Source organism: Chiloscyllium punctatum, chromosome 1 (genome assembly GCF_047496795.1).
Source record: "Chiloscyllium punctatum isolate Juve2018m chromosome 1, sChiPun1.3, whole genome shotgun sequence".
Taxonomy (NCBI): domain Eukaryota; kingdom Metazoa; phylum Chordata; class Chondrichthyes; order Orectolobiformes; family Hemiscylliidae; genus Chiloscyllium; species Chiloscyllium punctatum.
This window is the reverse complement of record NC_092739.1, coordinates 74,131,539-74,150,624: the sequence shown is the minus strand read 5'-3', so window position 1 is coordinate 74,150,624 and position 19,086 is coordinate 74,131,539. Positions and strand designations below refer to the sequence as shown.

The following is a 19,086-nucleotide window of genomic DNA, read 5'->3' as shown; positions in this document are numbered from 1 at the left end:
CGTCCGCTTACTACATTAGCATTATTTGAATTTCTTTCAAACATTGTTAGTATTGAAATTTTCACTGAATGGCATCCCTTGATGTGATTTTAATAATTTTAAAAAATATTTTCACAATAGTCAAATATTTCATTCAAATATGGTTTTGAAAATATTTTTCCAGAACTTCAGATTACTTTTCTTAATAGAGAAAGCAATATAGCACTTGAGTAAGAGGTGAACAATTACAACCGTATACTTTGAGATGAAAAGCTACTCTTCAGTAACTAATTGGAGTGCAAGACAGGATTGTTGATCTTTCACCCAGCTCAGTCACTAAGAACACATTGGTTTCTCATGGGAATTGGTCAAGATATTTTACAGCAGAGTGTAACAACACAAGTTTAAACATATGCTTACCCTTGTTTTTAAACGGGTGTCTTAAAGTTTGTTTTGAATTAGAAGTTTAAAAACATTGTAAAAGTCAAAAGAGAACCAAGTTGATTCAACCAGACACATGATATTTTTAAATTCAAACTTGAAATTGGTTATTTCCTTTGAGCTATACTGCAGGAATATGCGAATGGAGCAATACTCTAGGATGGATTATCTGTGAGTTAGGTTTATTTTCTTCTAAAATTTGAGCAATTCTGTTCTGCCAAGAAATAGGACAGAATATTTTATGGAATACTTTAAAGATATTTCTGATTCTTTTTGCCTTTTTTCATTCTAGCGTCTTGCAAAGGCCATGAGGTAGTCTGTGTTAACCATGCCTGTGTTCCCCGTCATGTTTGGTGTGATGGGAGGAACGATTGCCCTGATGGCTCAGATGAATGGAACTGTGGTGAGTCTTGCGAAGTAACCTTTGGTTGATTGGGACACACTTCCCTTACCTCATGGGCTAGACTCTAAGTTCATTTTGATTGATTTTGGATTGTTGGCTTTGCTATCGGTAATTTATTCAATTCTTTGATTATGGACGCTGCTGTTTGTTAACCTGGTACAGGCATAACATTTGTTTTGAAACTGAGATTCTGAATTTTTTCAACCCCCTGCCTTGTCAGTAGAACAGTAGACTAATCGTAGAATCCCTACAGTGTGGAAGCAGGCCATTTTGCCCATTGAGTCCACACCAACCCTCAAGCATCCCACCCAGACCCACACCCTACCCTATTCCTGTAACCCTGCACTTCACATGACTAATCCACCTAACCTGCACATCTTTGGACATTGGCAGGTAAGTGGAGCACCTGGAGGAAATCCGTACAGACACGGGGAGAATGCGCAAACTCCACATAGACAGTTGCCTGAGTTGTGTGAGGCAGCAGTGCTAACCACTGAGCCACTGTGGCACACCTATGCTACTCTTGCAGCTAGCTAGCTAAAAAGAAACATTCATTGCTGTAACAAAACGTTAGTCTGCTCAGTGCTGCAACACCATCACAGCCGTGCTGAATCAAGTACTGAATTTCTTCAAGATACTGTTATGATCCCAGCTGATGTTACCACTTGACAAGTTGGATAACAGTGAAATCTGGCTCATTGGGTCATCTTTATTTAATGTGGTAGTCATTCAGTGGAAAATGGGCACATGAGGCTATAGATTTTCTTTAACAAAAACATGGGAGTTCATTACACAAAAAAATCAAACCAAATCCATCTAAATATACAACACAGCTTGAAAGATCTTAAAACATTTGGCAACTCTCTGGTCCCAACAAATTTAGTTCTGGCCACACCCACCTTGGCACAAATTGTAATGGGACTGGAAGACTCTCTTAATGTCTCTTAATTGGAGATTTGATGACTTAGAGTCAAAGAGTCATAGAGATGTACAGCATGAAAACAGACTCTTTGGTCCAACACGTCCATGCTGACCAGATATACCAACCCAATCTAGTCCCACCTGCCAGCACCCGGCCCATATCCCTCCAAACCCTTCCTATTCATATACCCATCCAAATGCCTCTTAAATGTTGCAATTGTACCAGCCTTCACCACTTCCTCTGGCAGCTCATTCCATACATGTACCACTCTGTGAAAAAGTTGCCCCGTGGGTCTCTTTTATATCTTTCCCCTCTCACCCTAAACCTATGCCCTCTAGTTCTGGACTCCCCGACCCCAGGGAAAAGACTTTGCCTATTTACGCTATCCATGCCCCTCATAATTTTGTAAACCTCTATAAGGTCACCCCTCAGCCTCCGACGCTCCAGGGAAAACAGCCCCAGCCTGTTCAGCCTCTCCCTGTAGCTCAAACCCTCAAACCCTGGCAACATCCTTGTAAATCTTTTCTGAACTCATTCAAGTTTCACAACATCTTTCCGATAGGAAGGAGACCAGAATTGCATGCAATATTCCAACAGTGGCCTAACCAATGTCCCGTACAGCTGCACATGACCTCCCAACTTCTGTACTCAATACTCTAACCAATGAAGGAAAACATTCCAAATGCCGCCTTCACTATCCTATCTACCTGCGACTCTACTTTCAAGGAGCTATGAACCTGCACTCCAAGGTCTCTTTGTTCATCAACACACCCTAGGACCTTACCATTAAGTATATAAGTCCTGCTAAGATTGGCTTTCCCAAAATGCAGCACCTCGCATTTATCTGAATTAAACTCAATCTGTCACTTCTCAGCCCATTGGCTCATCTGGTTACAATCCAGTTGTAACCTGAGGTAAATCTCTTTGCTGTCCAGTACATCTCCAATTTTGGTGTTATCTGCAAACTTACTTACTGTACCTCTTATGCTCGCATCCAAATCATTTATGTAAATGACAAAAAGTAGAGGACCCAGCACTGATCCTTGTGGCACTCCACTGATCACAGGCCTCCAGTCTGAAACACAACCCTCCACCACCATCCTCTGTCTTCTACCTTTGAGCTAGTTCTGTATCCAAACGACTAGTCCTCCCTCTATTCCATGAGATCTAACCTTGCTAATCAGTCTCCCATGGGGAACCTTGTCGAACGCCTTACTGAAGTCCATATAGATCACATCTACCACTCTGCCCTCATCAATCCTCTTTGTTACTTCTTCAAAAAACTCATTCAAGTTTGTGAGACATGATTTCCCATGCACAAAGCCATGTTGACTATCCCTAATCAGTCCTTGCCTTTCCAAGTACATGTATATTCTGTCCCTCAGGATTCCCTCCAACAACTTGCCCACCACCGACATCAGGCTCATTGGTCTATAGTTCCCTGACTTGTCCTTACCACCCTTCTTAAACAGTGGCACCACGTTAGTCAACCTCCAGTCTTCAGCACCTCACCTGTGACTATCGATGATACAAATGTCTCAGCAAGAGGCCCAGCAATCACTTCTCTAGCTTCCCTCAGAGTGCTACGGTACACCTGATCAGGTCTTGGGGATTTATCCACCCTTACCCATTTCAAGACATCCAGCACTTCCTCCTCTGTAATCTGGACATTTTGCAAGATGTCATCATCTATTTCCCTACATTCTTTCTCTTGCATGTCCTTTTCCACAGTAAATACTGATGCAAAATATTCATTTTGTATCTCCCCTTTTTCTGTGGCTCCACACAAAGGCCGCCTTGCTGATCTTTGAGGGGCCCCATTCTCTCCCTAGTTACCCTTTTGTCCTCAATGTATTTGTCAAAACCCTTTGGATTCTCCTTAATTCTATTTGCCAAAGCTATCTCATGTCCCCTTTTTGCCCTCCTGAGTTCCCTCTTAAGTATACTCCTACTGCCTTTATACTCTTCTAAGGATTCACTCGATCTATCCTGTCTATACCTTACATATGCTTCCTTCTTTTTCTTAACCAAGCCCTCAATTTCTTTAGTCATCCAGCATTCCCTTTCCCTCTCAGCCTTTCCTTACACCCTAACACTGATAGACTTTCTCCGGATTCTCGTTATCTCATTTCTGAAGGCTTCTGATTTTCCCTTCCAGCCATCCCTTTACCTGTGAACATCTGCCTCCAATCAGCTTTTGAAAGTTCTTGCTTCATACCAACAAAATTGGCCTTTCTCCAATTTAGAACTTCAACTTTTAGATCTGGTCTATCCTTTTCCATCATTACTTTAAATCTAATAGAATTATGGTCACTGGCCCCAAAGTGCTCCCCCACTGACACCTCAGTCACCTGCCCTGCCTTACTTCTCAAGGATAGGTCAAGTTTTGCACCTTCTCTAGTAGGTACATCCACATACTGAATCAGAAAATTTTCTTGTACACACTTAACAAATTCCTCTCCATCTAAACCCTTAACACTGTGGCAGTCCCAGCCTATGTTTGGAAAGTTAAAACCCCCTACCATAACCACCCTATTTTTCTTACAGATAATTGAGATCTCCTTACAAATTTGTTTCTCAATTTCCCTCTGACTATTAGGGGGCCTATAATACAATCCCAATAAGGTGATCATCCCTTTCCTATTTCTCGGTTCCACCCAAATATCTTCCCTGGATGTATTGGGTCAGGATCATATGGGCCACCCATTATCTCACTCACTGTGTGCAAGATTACTCTGGTGAGGTAGGCATCTGGGGACCAATCCAACCCCAGGGTAATGTAAAATTGCACACATGGTATAATTATGGTGAAAACTCAATAAAAAGTCATTGCAGTGAACAAATGTACAGAAAAGTGCAATAGAAATGCTGGGATTATTGTCAGCTTGGAGAATCCGAAGGGGAGGTAAAATTATGAAGAACAATATTATGAAAGGTGAGAGTATTTAAGTTGTTGCTACAAGCAGATAAGGTCAAAAGTCACACAACACCAGGTTATAGTCCAACAAGTTTATTTGAAATCACAAGCTTTTGGAGTGTTGCTGCTTCATCAGGTGGCGATAGCAGATAGTAATCATATGGCACATATTTCAGATAATTGGCAAATGAATCAAAGAGAGATTTGATTTGATTTTTACATAGTAAATTATTTTGGTCTGGAATACTGCTGAAGGTTATTCAATTGTAATTTTCATAAAGAAATTGGATAAAGACATGATAGGGAAAGCAATTTAGTGTTGTAGGGATGAGTGGGGAGCAGGACTATGTAGATAGGGCTTTGGAAAGGACCATACATGCATTCCAATTGAGCATGGGGATATGGGAGTGATGTGGTAATGTCATCATACCAGAATCACAGACTGATATTCTGGGGATGAGAGTTCAAATGCTACATGTCAGATAGTGAAATTTGAATTCGATAAACATCAGGAATAAAAGCTGGTCCAACGGTGACCGTGTGGCTACTGTCAACTGTTGTAAAAACTCATATAATTCACTTTAGGGAATGTTTTTGAGGGAAAGAAATCTGCAATCCTTACCTGGTCTGATCTACATATGACTGCAGACCCACAACAATGTGCTGGACTCTTTATTGCCCTCTGGGTAATTCAGGATGGGCAATTAATGCCAACCGAGCTAGTGATACAAAGTTGAAAATCACACAAGACTGGCTCGGATTTGGAGATGCTGGTGTTGGGTTGTGTTTTTTTAAACTTTGTACACCCCAGCACCTCCAAATCCTAGCCAGTGATGCCTGTATTACATGTAAGATTAAAAACCATGGCCTCCTTCTGTCCTGTATGATTCAATGGTAACTGATTATTATTCCTGTTTATTTGTTTACAGTGTCACTGGTGGACAGTCCAGCTTCCTTATCGCAGCTAGTTGTGCACAGGTCAACTTCTGACTATCACATCTGTGCTGATGATTGGCGGGATGAGCTCAGCCAGCTGGCATGCAAGCAGATTGGTTTAGGGTAAGGTCAGTAGCATATAGTGCTGTAGATTCTTGGCTAAGGGGCACTTTCAACACTCGACCATAATTGCAACACATCTGCAGTGTGTTGGTCTCCTTAGCCATGACTTGTTGATTGACATTATAAGTGCTCCTTTCGGTTTTTTTAACTCAGTAAAAATTGCCTCACTTTTTGGTAGAAAAATGGCCACTTTGGCAAAACATTGAAAAGTTTAGATTTTCTAGTGTATAGAAACAGGCCATTTGACCCAACAAGTCCACACTGACCCTCCGAAGGGTAACCTACCCAGACCCATTCCTCTACCCTATGTTTACCCCTGATTAATGCACCTAACACTATGGGCAATTTAGAATGGCCAATTCATCTGACCTGCACATCCTTGGATTGATGGGGGAAACTGGAGCACCCAGGGAAAACCCATGCAGACACGTGGAGAATGTGGAAGCTCGATACGGACAGTCACCCGAAGCAGGAATCGAACCTGGTCCCTGGTAGTGTGTGGTAGCAGTGCTAACCACTGAGCCACCATGCCACCCAGTTGGATTGTAGAATCATATTGTAATTCGGCTTAATATTCTTTGCTAGAATCAACCCAGATAGAGCTAAAGCCAACTGTAGTAAAATCATAAACAGGAATATCTTGAAGAAGCATTAAAGTATCTACTGAACCCTGCCAGACATGTGCTCAGACTTCAGTTTGACTTTCAAATATCATTTCTTACAACATGACCCTGTCAAGGGTGTTATCTGGTTGTAAATAGGTTACCTTGCAATTTATGATGGATTTTCAAACAATAAAAAAGTCTGAAGTACTAATGGCAGGCGCCCAAGTTTTATAGATGCCTGTAAATGTTTTAACACTGATAGATAGTGAGGGCAACACTGCTTTGAAGAATATTACTAGAATCTGAGCTGAATGTGTAAATGCAGGATGTTGTCTCCACAGTCTGTTATGTTTGGTTGTATGACTCTCCAACTCCCTCTAGCCCCCGAATCTATCTGCTCCACTCTATTTTTTTTTAGTGAGTTGAAGTTTTCTGGGGAATGGTTGTACAACTCCTTTTCTTTACCTTGTCTGAGTGACCATTGTTATTATGTAAGTATCAGATTTGCAACCCCAAAACAAATGCTGTTATTTCTTATTTCTGCCTCAAGATAATGTTAAACACAGTTAAAAACAGTACCCTTTGAGATCGCAGGTAACCTTTATCCTGACTGTTAAGGCCAGCCTTAAATGACATGAGAAAGTGGTAGGTGAGCTACCGTCTTCAAGTGAAGAGATAGTAATGTAGTTCCAAGTTAGTTGTCAGGTTACTAGTGTCAAGCATAATATAGCTAACATCAAACCAAAAAGACTCAAGTTGCATGACAAGTTATAGAAAAAGTTAAAGAGATTTAGTGGTGGGGTTGTGGGGTGGGGGTAGGGGGGGGTGGATAGTGGGGGCTAGGGGCTAGGGTTTGGGTAACTGTATCAAAGTAATACTATCGGCAGTGTGGAAATAGGAATCTTAGGGCACAGCAGTTAAGGGAAAAGTGAGGACTGCAAATGCTGGAGATCAGAGTTGAGAGTGTGGTGCTGAAAAAGCACAGTAGGTCAGGCAGCATCCAAGAAGCAGGAGAATCAATGTTTCGGGCAAAAGCCCTTCATCAGGAATCAATTCTCCACACTCTTGACAGCAGATAAGGGGAGATTGGAGGCAGTCAGCTCAAGTCTGAGGGTGTTGTACTTAAATGCATGTAGTATACAAAACAAAGTCGATGAGCTTGTAGCACAGATTGAAATTGGCAGGTTTGATGTTATGGGCATCACAGAAATGAGGCTGCAAGGGAAATAGGACTGGCAACTAAATATCCAAGAATGTGCATCCGAACAGAATGATGGGATACTGGCAGACTGCGCAGAGTTGCCCTGTCAGTAAGAAACTAAATTAAATCAATAGCAAGAAGTGATATAAAGTTGGAAGGCATAGAATCTGCGTAGAATTGAGGAACTACAAAGAGTAACATATAGGCCTCCTAGCTGTAATCAGGACATTGGACTGAAAATAAATCAGGAGATAGAAAAGGTATTTAAGAAAGGCACTATTCCAATAATCCTGAGGGACTTCAATATGCAGGTGCATTGAGAAAATCAAGTTGGTAGCAGATCCCAAGAAAATTAATCTGTGAAATGTCGATGTGATGTTTTCTTTGGAGCAGACTGTGGAACATGCAATTCTAGCTTTGGTGATGTGTAATGAAGCAGGCTTGGTTAGGGAGCTTAAGGTGAAGGAATCCCTAAGGGGCAGTAATCATAATATGATGCAATTCACCCTGCAGTTTGAGAGGGCAAAGCTGGAATCCAATGTAATAGTATTATAATTGAGAAACGGTAACTACAAGACATGATGAAGGAGCTGGTCAGAGTTAATTGGAAGGGGAGCCTAACAGACAATACAGTGACGCAGCAATGACAGGAGTTTCTGGAGGTAAATTGGGAGGCACAGCTGAAATTCATCTCAAGGAAGAAGAAAACATATTAAGGGAAGGATGAGGCAACCATGGCTGACAAGGGAAGTTAGGGGCAGTATAAGAGCAATCAAACAATGTTGTGAAGATTAGTGGGGAGAGAGTTGGGAAGTCTTTACAAACCGACAGAGGATAACTAAAAAAGCAATAAAGGGAAGAAAATGAAATATGAGGGTAAGCTTGCTAGTAATATGAAAGAAGATTGTGAGTGTTTTTTAGATATCTAAAAGGTAAGAGAGAGTTGAGTAGACAAAGACAGCTGAAATATGAGCTAGGAGAAGTAGTAATGAGGCACATAGAAAAGGTGGAGGAATTGAATTGGTATTTTGCGTCAGTATTTAAGTGGAAGACACCAGTAGCATAGCAGAACTCCAAGCAAGTCAGGGGGCAGGCGTTACATTCCTCAAAACTCTCCTATTGGTAGAAATGTATTGATTCCACATCCTTGCTGATAGCCAACTATCTAATGGCAAGAACACTTGCTTTCAATTTGCACCCTTTTATGATTGATTAGATTGTGAAATTGTTTAAGTAACTGGGGAGTAAGCAGTACCTTTCTGAGAAAGAGGGAAAGCAGGTCATGCTTCTGGACATTTATTAAGGTTGTTAATAGAAGAGACAGTTGCGGAGTGGTAATGTTACTGGACTGGCGATCCAGAGAGCTAGGTTAATGCTTTGGGGACAAGATTCAAATTAGAACTAAGCAGCTAGTTCAAGGATTGAGCATCAATCATTCCATGAAAAGAATATATTTAAAGTTCATTTTTGTATGTTTCTTGTAGTTTTAGGAAAAGAAAGCCAGTTCAAATATCCAATAACCAAAATAGAAATGTTTTCAATTTGTTTTCAACCCTTGTTTTAACAACTCTCGTATGTTTGGTTCACAGAGGCCCTCCAGTGACTCAAATATTGTCAGAATTCAACCAAACACAACGTAGAAAGTGGTTACACCTGATTTCCAATTGGCAAACTAAGAATGTTTCCACTCTACAGGCCTTATTACTAAAGGGGTAAGCACCATGTTATGAACAAGTTAGAAAAGATGAACTGACTCTTCTTTTTCTCTTCTCCATGGGTTGGTTAGAACAGAGATTAATTGTTTAAAAAGATAAAATATTTCCAATTTTGTATATCCTCAATTATGTGTAGCTCGGTGTAAAACATATGTCAGCTAGATCTCTGAAATGAGCAAAAGTTTAGTTTTATTACTTAAACTCACACTGGTAAAGATACAGAAAATTTTTCGAAGGTAAAATAAGTCCTGACTTCAGCAACACACACATGCATACCAAGCAGACAAAAATACAAAGATAACAGAATGATAACAGTTAGGGTTCATGTAACAATGACCAGATTTTCCTTCAATGATCAGTGTTACTGGTTAAATATGTGACTGGTAACTCCCCTGCAGACAACAGAGCTGAGCTGACATCTTCCTTGTTAAAACAAACTGCTGGCAGGAGGTGTGTTTTAAGGGGGTTATAGCAAATAGCTTTCGAGAGAGATTTGAGAGAGGAGGAGGCATATGGCAGTTGCTCCTTTTGTTCTTGTATCAGTCTGTAATGATGTTTCAAGGTGGTTCTGGTGAGAGAGCTGTGAATTCTTGATCATTTTGCTGCCAATACCAAGGTCCTGTACTTGGCAGTCAAGATGGCTGCTGTCATGTCTTTCCAACTGCAAGTCATGGTCCCAATTAAAGTATTCTGGAAATCCAATAAACAGTTGTGTACTCTCCCCCCATTTAGGTCAAAACCTTTTGTTCCATAACAAAGCAGATTTTCACTAACAAAACAGTTAGTGAAGTTTCACTTATACTTTGTCTGACAAGCCCATCGATAAAATGAAAAATGTGTCCTCATTGGTCTCAAAGTAATCCTTGAAATTAGCAACTGTGAGAATTTGTAATATCCAATGGTTATGTCTCTTTATTCTCGACTTTGGAAACTTCCAGAAGCTTGAAAATTAAAAGTTGTAAAAAGGTCTGCAACCACCTACAAAGTTCACTGTATCCATTTTTCAAACTGTTTAATATGTGAAACCAATCAATGAAATTATAGAATAGTATTTGACATAACAAATGTTTAAAACAGTCAGTCAACATTTAATGGATTTGAATGCAAAACTCAAGCAATATGAAACTCTTTAGTGGGGCTAATGCAAGAAATCTAAATTGAGAACACAGGCATGCTGGATTAATTAAGTATTGAAAATAGAAGCGAGTAATTATACCCTGGCTTTCTTGGGAGATATGACCAGGCATCTTGAAATGCAGTTGTTGTTCAGCCCTGAATTCTACCTGAACTCAAAGTCTGCTCCCTCACTTATTTATTCCATTCAATATTTGTAAATGCTCTCGGATTTCTAAACATCAAAGCTAACTGATAACGTCTTGCTTTATAAATCTTCTTTCTTATAAATAACTGTGGGTTGAGAACCTTACATTCTTGCTAACTACTCATAGAATCATAGAGATGATGGAAACAGACTAATTTTAAGGAAAATTATGTCCTTCTACTTGTTTGAAAATATTGATAACATATTGATGCTACGAGACACCTTGCAAAGATAGTATTTACCCAGTATAACAAATATTGCATTTCTTGTTAACTTTGACTCTCTACAGTGTTAGAAAGTTTCAGGAATAAATTTAATGGATGTGTTCTGGTACTTGTTTTTTCATCATCCATTAATGTTTCGTCCATAGATGGCCCTTATCGATGAAGTCGTTAGTCTTTGACCAAAGGAGGATTTAATGGGTTTACACATCCCATCTGATGAAGGGGGTTTAATCACACCTACTAGATTTAGGTAGCTCTTTGGATTTCAGTACAATAATTCAGAACCAGAGACACATAAAACAGAGATCAGTCTTATACCGTCTGACACAAAGATGGTAATGATGATGTGGTAGTGATTTCCTCGCTTCTCTGCAATTTTCAAAAAGATGCTAACCCATTTATAGTAGTCCAGCAGGAGCTGGAAGAACCCAGCAAGCCAGGCAGCATCAGGAGGTGGAGAAGTCAATGTTTCGGGTATAACCCTTCTTCCTGACCATACCCAAAACATTCTCCTGATGCTGCCTGGCTTGCTGTGTTCTTCCAATCTCCTGACTGTCTACATTGGATTCCAGCAATTTTATTGTCTCTAACCCATTTATAGTAAACAGGTTAACAAATGTATTAAAATAAATGATAGTCAGGTGTTATATAAGAGTATTAAGCTCCGTTTAGCTAATATTGTCAACTCTACTTCCATGTTTGTCGTGTTATTTATTTGAGTATTTTCACAAAGCGCAGTGAGTCTCTTAGGTCTCTTCTTTTTGGATGTTATGGTGCCACCTATTGATAGTATCAGATCATTAATCTGGAGTGTAAATAATATGATACAAAAATAACAACAGTTTGACGACAGATTTGTATTTTTTGTCTAATACCTATTTAGAATTTTAGATAGTAAGAGCAGAAGTAGATCATTTGGTTCCTAGCCTGCTCCACCTTTCGATGTGAGCGTGGCTTATCTTCCAACTCAGTACCTTGTTTCTACTTTCACCCCATATCCTTTGATCCCCAAACACTATTTAATCTTAAGAACTCTGTCTAAATCCACAGGTTCCCCACTCTCTGGATGAAGAAATTTCTCAGCATCTCAAAGGATAGGGGGTAGATCAATTAGACTTTGACTCTGGCTTCTAGACTCCTTGGTCATTGCAAACTTCCTTCCAGCACTTGCCCTGTCCAATCCGGTTTCTTTGATATCGCCCCTCATTTTTCAAAATTCCAGAGAACATAGTCCAGAAATAAAAACAGAAATTGCTGGAAAAGCTCAGTGGGTCTGGCAGTATTGGTGAAGAGAAATCAGAGTTAACGTTTCGGGTCCGGTGATGCTTCCCCAGATCCAGTCTCTTTTCATACATCAGTCTGACCAAATCAGGAATCAGTCTGGCAAACCTTTGCTGCACCCTATCCATTGCCATATTTAATATTCACTATAGCGTGCATCATGACTACAGAAATGCCCATTTTGCTACAGGATTCAATTGGGTAGCAAATTGGGCATTTCTGTAGTGCCTTTTATTACCTCAGGGTGTCTCAAAGTGCACTACAGCCAGAAGTATTCTTGAAGAGCAATCATTGTTGTGATGTGAGAAACATGGCACATTCAACACTCTCTCATATGACAGTGTAATAAAAACCAGATCATGCTTGAGAATATTGGTTTACAAACAAAATATTGATCAGGGCACTGACCCTAACACTTCCCCCCACTGCCCCCAATACACCAGTTCTTCAAAGAAGTACCATGGGATCTGTAACCTTCAGCCATGACAGCAGACAAGGCCTCATCTGAAATGTGGCACATCTACTAACACAGGGCTCCTTCAGCTCAGCACTGAAGTGTCAACCTGAATTATGTGCTCAGTTTCTGCAGTGAGACTCTGGTGTGAACCAATAATTATGTAACTCATAACAAGACTGCAGGGAGGCTGAAATTCAGAATATATATTGATAAGAGTGTTATATGTTGTTGAATTACACTTTGTACCAATAAATATTTCCTTATTTCCCATGCTAACGTAGGCAGGTGTGTCAAAGTAAAAGCAAGGTATCGCTGCTCTGCACCAGGGAAAGTAAGTAAAGGGCACTTTATTTCACACTGCCTATCCAACTGTTGCATAAAATTGTGGACACGGTGGTGGGAGAAGTGGTGAAAAGAGGAAATAAAAAGCTGATTTGGTGAAACTCACCTCTTGCTTATCACTTCAACAATTAATTGCTGGATGGGAAGGTCAGTGGGGATTTTCATGACTCTCCAGTAATGGTCAATTAATGGCTGCTTAAGGGCCTCAAGTCGCCAACAGCTGTCTGGGAAACAGGTAAACATATACATTAGAAGCACATGTATACTCCCTCAAGCCCAGTTTAACTGAAGCTTAACCTCCCTACTTTTGTATTCAATTCCCTTCATAATAAATAATAACATTCTATTAGCTTTCCTAAGAAATTGCTATACCTGCATGCTAACCTTTTTGCAATTTGCATACTCAGTCTCCCAGATATTTCTACATCTCAGAGCTTAGCAATCTCTCACCATTTAAACAATGTGCTTATTTTTTATTCTTCCTATCTCTCTCACTTCCATTTCCTGATGTTACTTGTATTTCGATACGGCGGGGATGAGGAGGTAAAGTGGAAAGATGAAGCGTGAGATACACATGCTGGGTGAGAACATGGGGGAAAATCAAAGTAGACAGGATTGATAAGGAGGTCTACCAAGAAGAGAGTTTGTTCATTTTGGGGTTAGCCAAGGGTAAGAAGCTGAGACTCACTGTGTGAAGTGCAACCATTTTCCTTCCTTTGTGATATAAATAATAAGGGTGCAAAGAAGCTGAAAATGGCTGCCAACTCACATGGATTGGGTGAGCGAAATACTTCATTTTGTGAGAAAGGAGGCTTCACTTTCAAGTGATGTGAGGCCCCTCAGAAGGAAACAGCATTGCACGGACACAGTGCAACTGAAACACACCTCTGAGCATTACATGTATGTGACCCTTGAGCATTATCCTACATTGCACACAAATCCTGCCTTAAGCATCCTTGACCACATCCTGGAGCATCAGAACCAATTGCACTCATGGCTGTAATGAGCAGGCAATGGATTCTTTTAATAATTCATTTTTCTTGGACAGTTCATTGGGACTGGCAAAGTTTTTAATGAGTTTATGCCCTTCTCACAATTAAGCATGCATTTCTTTTATCATTTCAAATTAATTATTCATTTGTATTGTAAGCAGTTGTGGACCCAACACTGATCCCTGTGGAACCTGCTGGTCATGAATCACCAGCCTGAAAGAGAGCCCCTTATTCTCACTTGCTGTTTCCTACCCTTGAGCCAATTCTCTATCCATGCCACTGTACCACCTCCAACACCGTGGTATCTTATCTTATGAAGTAACTTCAGTGAGGTTGTTGAAAGCCTTCAAATACAGCACACCTACTGGTTCCCCTCTATCCACTCTGGTTCAGTCTCCCTCAAAAACCTCTAATAAATTAGTCAGACATGATTCCCCTTTAATGAAGCTTCTGACTCGATTTGATTAGATTATGATTTTCCAAATGTTCTGCTATTGCTTCCTTGATAATTGATTCCAATATGAAAAGGGACGCAATTGTAGTGTGTGGCATAGGGGCTGGAGAATGCTTTTACTTTGGGGAGGGTCTAACAGAATAGAGTGGGATACAAAGAAAATGGCTGAAGAATAGAAAAGAAGGGGCAATTCTTCCTCTGGGTGAGCTGTAGGTTATGAAAAAAATTAATCCATCAATAAACTAATTTACCTTTTCTAGACTGTGGTCAGCGTCCGGCAACTCGACTAAATAAACGAATTCTAGGAGGCAGAACTAGTCGTCTGGGCCGCTGGCCTTGGCAGTGCTCATTGCAGAGTGAGCCTAGTGGGCACATTTGTGGCTGTGTACTGATTGGACGCAAATGGGTGTTGACGGTGGCACATTGCTTTGAAGGGTAAGTCGCACAATATTGAACTTAAAGCTGAAAGCTCAGTCAATAAATGAGGGAAACTAACAGCACACATCATCATGAATGATTATAATGTGGTAGGCCTCACAGAGACGTGGTTGCATGGAGTTCAGGACTGGCAGTTAAACATCCAAGGATTTATAACTTATCAAAAAGATAGGGAGGTGGGCAGAGGGGGCGGGGTTGCCTTGTTAGTTAAAAATTAAATTACATCTATGGCACTGAATGACATAGGGTCAGATGATGCAGAGTCTGTGTGGGTGGAGTTGAGGAACCACAAAAGCAAAAAACCATAATGGGAGTTACGTACAGACCTTCTAACAGTGGTCGGGACCAGGGACGTAAGATGTACCAGGAAATAGATAGGGTATGTCAGAAAGGCAAGGTCACAGTGATCATGGGGGACTTCAATATGCAGGTGGACTGGATGAATAATGTGGTAAAAACAATGACTGCAGATGCTGGAAAGCAAATACTGGATTAGTGGTGCTGGTAGAGCACAGCAGTTTAGGCAGCATCCAACGAGCAGCGAAATCGACGTTTCGGGCAAAAGAATAATGTTGCCGGTACATCCAAAGAAATGCTACAGGATGGCTTTTTGGAACATCTTGTAATGGAGTCCACAAGGGAGCAGGCTACTCTGGACTTAGTGCTATGTAATGAGCCAGACTTTATAAAAGATCTTAAAGTAAGGGAACACTTAGGAGGCAGCGATCATAATATGGTAGAGTTCAGTCTGCAGTTTGAAAGAGAGAAGGCAAAATTGAATGTAATGGTGTCACAGTAAAATAAAGGTAATTACAGGGGCACGAGAGTGGAACTGATGAATATCGACTGGAAGCAGAGCCTAGTAGTATAATTAAGGACACAGGTCAGAGGTTCATCCCAAAGAAAAGAAAGATTATCGGAGGGGTGTGGAATTAGACAGCCATGGCAGACAAAGGAAGTCAGGAAATATATCACAGAAAAAGAGAGAGCCTATAAAGTGGCCAAAAGCGCTGGGAAATCAGCAGATTGGGAAGACTACAAAACACACTGAGGATAACAAAGAGAGAAATAAGGAAGGAGAGGATCAAATATGAAGGTAGGCTAGCCAGTAATATTAGAAATGATCGTAAAAGTTTATTTCAATACATAAGAAACAAACGAGAGACAAAAGTAGACATTGGGCCGCTCCAAAATGATGCTGGAAGGCTAGTGATGGGAGATAAGGAAATAGCTGAAGAACTTCATAAATACTTTGTGTCACTCTTCACGGTGGAAGACATGAGTAATATCCCAACAATTAAGGAGAGTCGGGGGCGGAGTTGAGTATGGTAGGCATTACAAAAGAGAAAGTTCTAGAAAAGCTATAAGGTCTAAAAATTGATAAATCTCCTGGCCCTGATGGGCTACATCCTGGTGTTCTGAGGGAGATGGCTGAGGAAATAGCTGAGGCGTTGGTTGTGATCTTTCAAAAGTTACTGGAGTCGCGGAAGTCCCAGATATTTGGAAAATCATTGTTGTAACCCCCTTGTTCAAGAAAGGATCAAGACAAAAGATGGAAAATTACAGGCTGATTAGCCTAACCTCGGTTGTAGGTAAAATTCTAGAATCCATCGTTAAGGGTGAGATTTCTAAATCCTTGGAAGACCAGGGTTGGATTAGAACAAGTCAGCATGGATTTAGTAAGGGGAGGTCATGCCTGACAAACCTGTTAGAATACTATAAAGAGGTAGCAAGTAGGTTAGACCAGGGAAACCCAGTGGATGTTATCTATCTAGATTTCCAGAAGGCCTTGATGAGGTGCCTCATGGGAGGCTGCTGAGTAAGGTAAGGTCCCATGGTGTTCGAGGTGAGCTACTGGCATGGATTGAGGATTGGCTGTCTGACAGAAGGCAGAGAGTTGGGATGAAAGGTGATTTTTCAGAATGGCAGACAGTAACAAGTAGTGTCCTGCAGGGTTCAGTGTTGCAGTTGTACACTTTATATATTAATGATCTGGATGAAGGAACTGGGGACATTCTGGCGAAGTTCGCCGATGATACGAAGTTAGGTGGACAGGCAGGGAGTACTAAGGAGGTGGGGAGGCTGCAGAAAGATTTAGACAGTTTAGGAGAGTGGTCCAGGAAATGGATGATGAAATTCAACGTGAGCAAATGTGAGGTCTTGCACTTTGGAAAAGAAGAATACGGGCATGGACTATTTTCTAAACAGTGAGAAAATTCATAAAGCTAAAGTACAAAGGGATCTGGGAGTGCTAGTCCAGGATTCTCTAAAGGTTAATTTGCAGGTTGAGTCCGTAATTCAGAAAGTGAATATAATGTTGACATTTATCTCAAGACGGTTGAACTATAACAGCAGCAATGCACTTCTGAGACTTTATAAAGCTCTAGTTAGGCCCCATTTAGAATACTGTGACCAATTTTGGGCCCCACACCTCCGTAAGGACATACTGGCACTGGAGCGTGTCCAGCGGAGATTCACACGGATGATCCCTGGAATGGTAGGCCGAACATACAATGAATGGCTGAGGATCCTGGGATTGTATTCATTACAGTTTAGAAAGTTGAGGGGAGATCTAATAGAAACTTACAAGATAATGCATGGCTGCTGGGAAGATGGATGCTGGGAAGTTGTTTCCTTTAGATGGGGCGATTAGGACCAGGGCAACAGCCTTAGAATTAGAGGGAATCAATTTAGAACAGAAATGAGGAGACATTTCTTCAGCCAGGGAGTGGTGGGCCTGTGGAATTCATTGCCATGGAGCACAGTGGAGGCTGGGACGTTAAATGTCTTCAAGGCAGAGATTTATCAATTGATAAATTCTTGATCTTGCAAAAAATTAAGGGCTACGGGGAGAGTGTGGGTAAGTGGAGTTGACATACCCATCAGACATGATTAAATGGCGGAGTGGACTTGATGGGCCGAATGTCCTTATTTCCACTCCTATGTCTTATAGTCTTCTCGTCTTAAAGTGTGAAGTCCTGTACAAATATAGGTTACCTCACATGCTACAAATTGTTCCCAATATTTTTATCAGCATCTTTCTTGTTACTGAAATTTTACTTGCACTCATTCTTTGTCAAAAAAGCCTCAACTCATTAATGAAGTAGCATTAGAATTGTCAGTAAACAGACACCCCCGTTCATTGTGTCATGGATATTAGGATCATTGCTCAAGTTAGTTTACCAAACAGGTGATTTCCTGGGTCTATTAATTCCACAGTGATCCTCCACTTCTGCAAATGTCCAGCAGCTTTGAGATTATCACAGCCAGTACTGTTTAAAACAGGAACGGCAGAGTGGGTGAACAAATGACTGTAGAAGCCAATCACATGAGGTGAATTAATAAGAATGTAACAGTAGTCAGGGACAATCTAGTCAGAATCACATTGCAAGCAAGAGGGTCAAGAAAGTTGCAATATCAGGGGTTCCAATATTGGAGTGGAACATACAATGGGAAGAGTCCTGTTGTCATGGTCCACTTGAGTTGCAATGACATAGTTGAATAGAGAAAGAAGTTCAGCTGAAAAAAAAAATGCAGCTCACTGCAATTCAATAGCACAACCTCAAAAGTAATAGGCCTTGGATTGTTCTCTGAGTCATGAGCAAGTTTGTGTGGGGTAAATAAGATCAGAGCTAAATGCATGGTTCAGTGGTTGCAGTGGGATAAATGTGTTTTTATTCATTGGGCACTGTCAGCAATACAGAAGCAAATGGGAGCCATACCAATGGGACAGTCTTCATCTGAACCATGCAGGACTAAGGTTCCGGATGAATCAAATTGGCAAAGATTGCTCAGAAGATAAATTCGTAGAGTAATCTGAGGGCAATTTTATTAGAGCAACGTGTTCTCAAACTACCCAGAGGGAAGGTTGTTTTAGAGGATTAACTAATGACTTCATTGTAAAGTTATCCTGTGATCGAATGACAATGATCGTAACATAATTGAATTTTGTGTTCAATTTCAGATAGAGGAGAGTGGGTCTAAGAGAATTCTAAGAAAAGTTTTAAGGGTGTGAAGACAGAGCTATCTAAAGAAAACTGGGAAATTAGTATATTTTTGAGATGAAGAACAGTTCCATAGAGATATTGGGGCAGACATTTTAAAGAAACATTCCAGTGAGAAAGAAAAAGTGTGGGAAAAGGATACAACAACCAGAGACAACTAAGCAAATTAAAGATAGTATTAAACTGAAGGGAAAGTTGATAATTTTACAAACTTTAATCGCATTTCATACTATTAGGCAGAATATTTTAAAGAAGTGAAGAATTACTAAAAATAACAAGTAATAAATTTGATTTTGAGAGAAAGTTAGCTAGAAATATAAAATATAAGCTA

General features: G+C 40.5%; 1 protein-coding gene across 6 annotated transcripts in view; it reads left to right on the top strand.

Annotated features, from left to right (window-relative positions):
- corin (corin, serine peptidase) overlaps nt 1-19,086 on the top strand; it is a 266,366-nt gene that overhangs the window by 225,914 nt on the left and 21,366 nt on the right. For all 6 annotated transcript variants that reach the window (XM_072568771.1, XM_072568751.1, XM_072568761.1 and 3 more), the window contains 5 exons: nt 713-823; nt 5,592-5,721; nt 9,117-9,239; nt 12,807-12,856; nt 14,574-14,748. In XM_072568771.1, the coding sequence (XP_072424872.1) occupies nt 713-823; nt 5,592-5,721; nt 9,117-9,239; nt 12,807-12,856; nt 14,574-14,748 (589 nt within the window). The remainder of the gene's footprint in view (nt 1-712; nt 824-5,591; nt 5,722-9,116; nt 9,240-12,806; nt 12,857-14,573; nt 14,749-19,086) is intronic.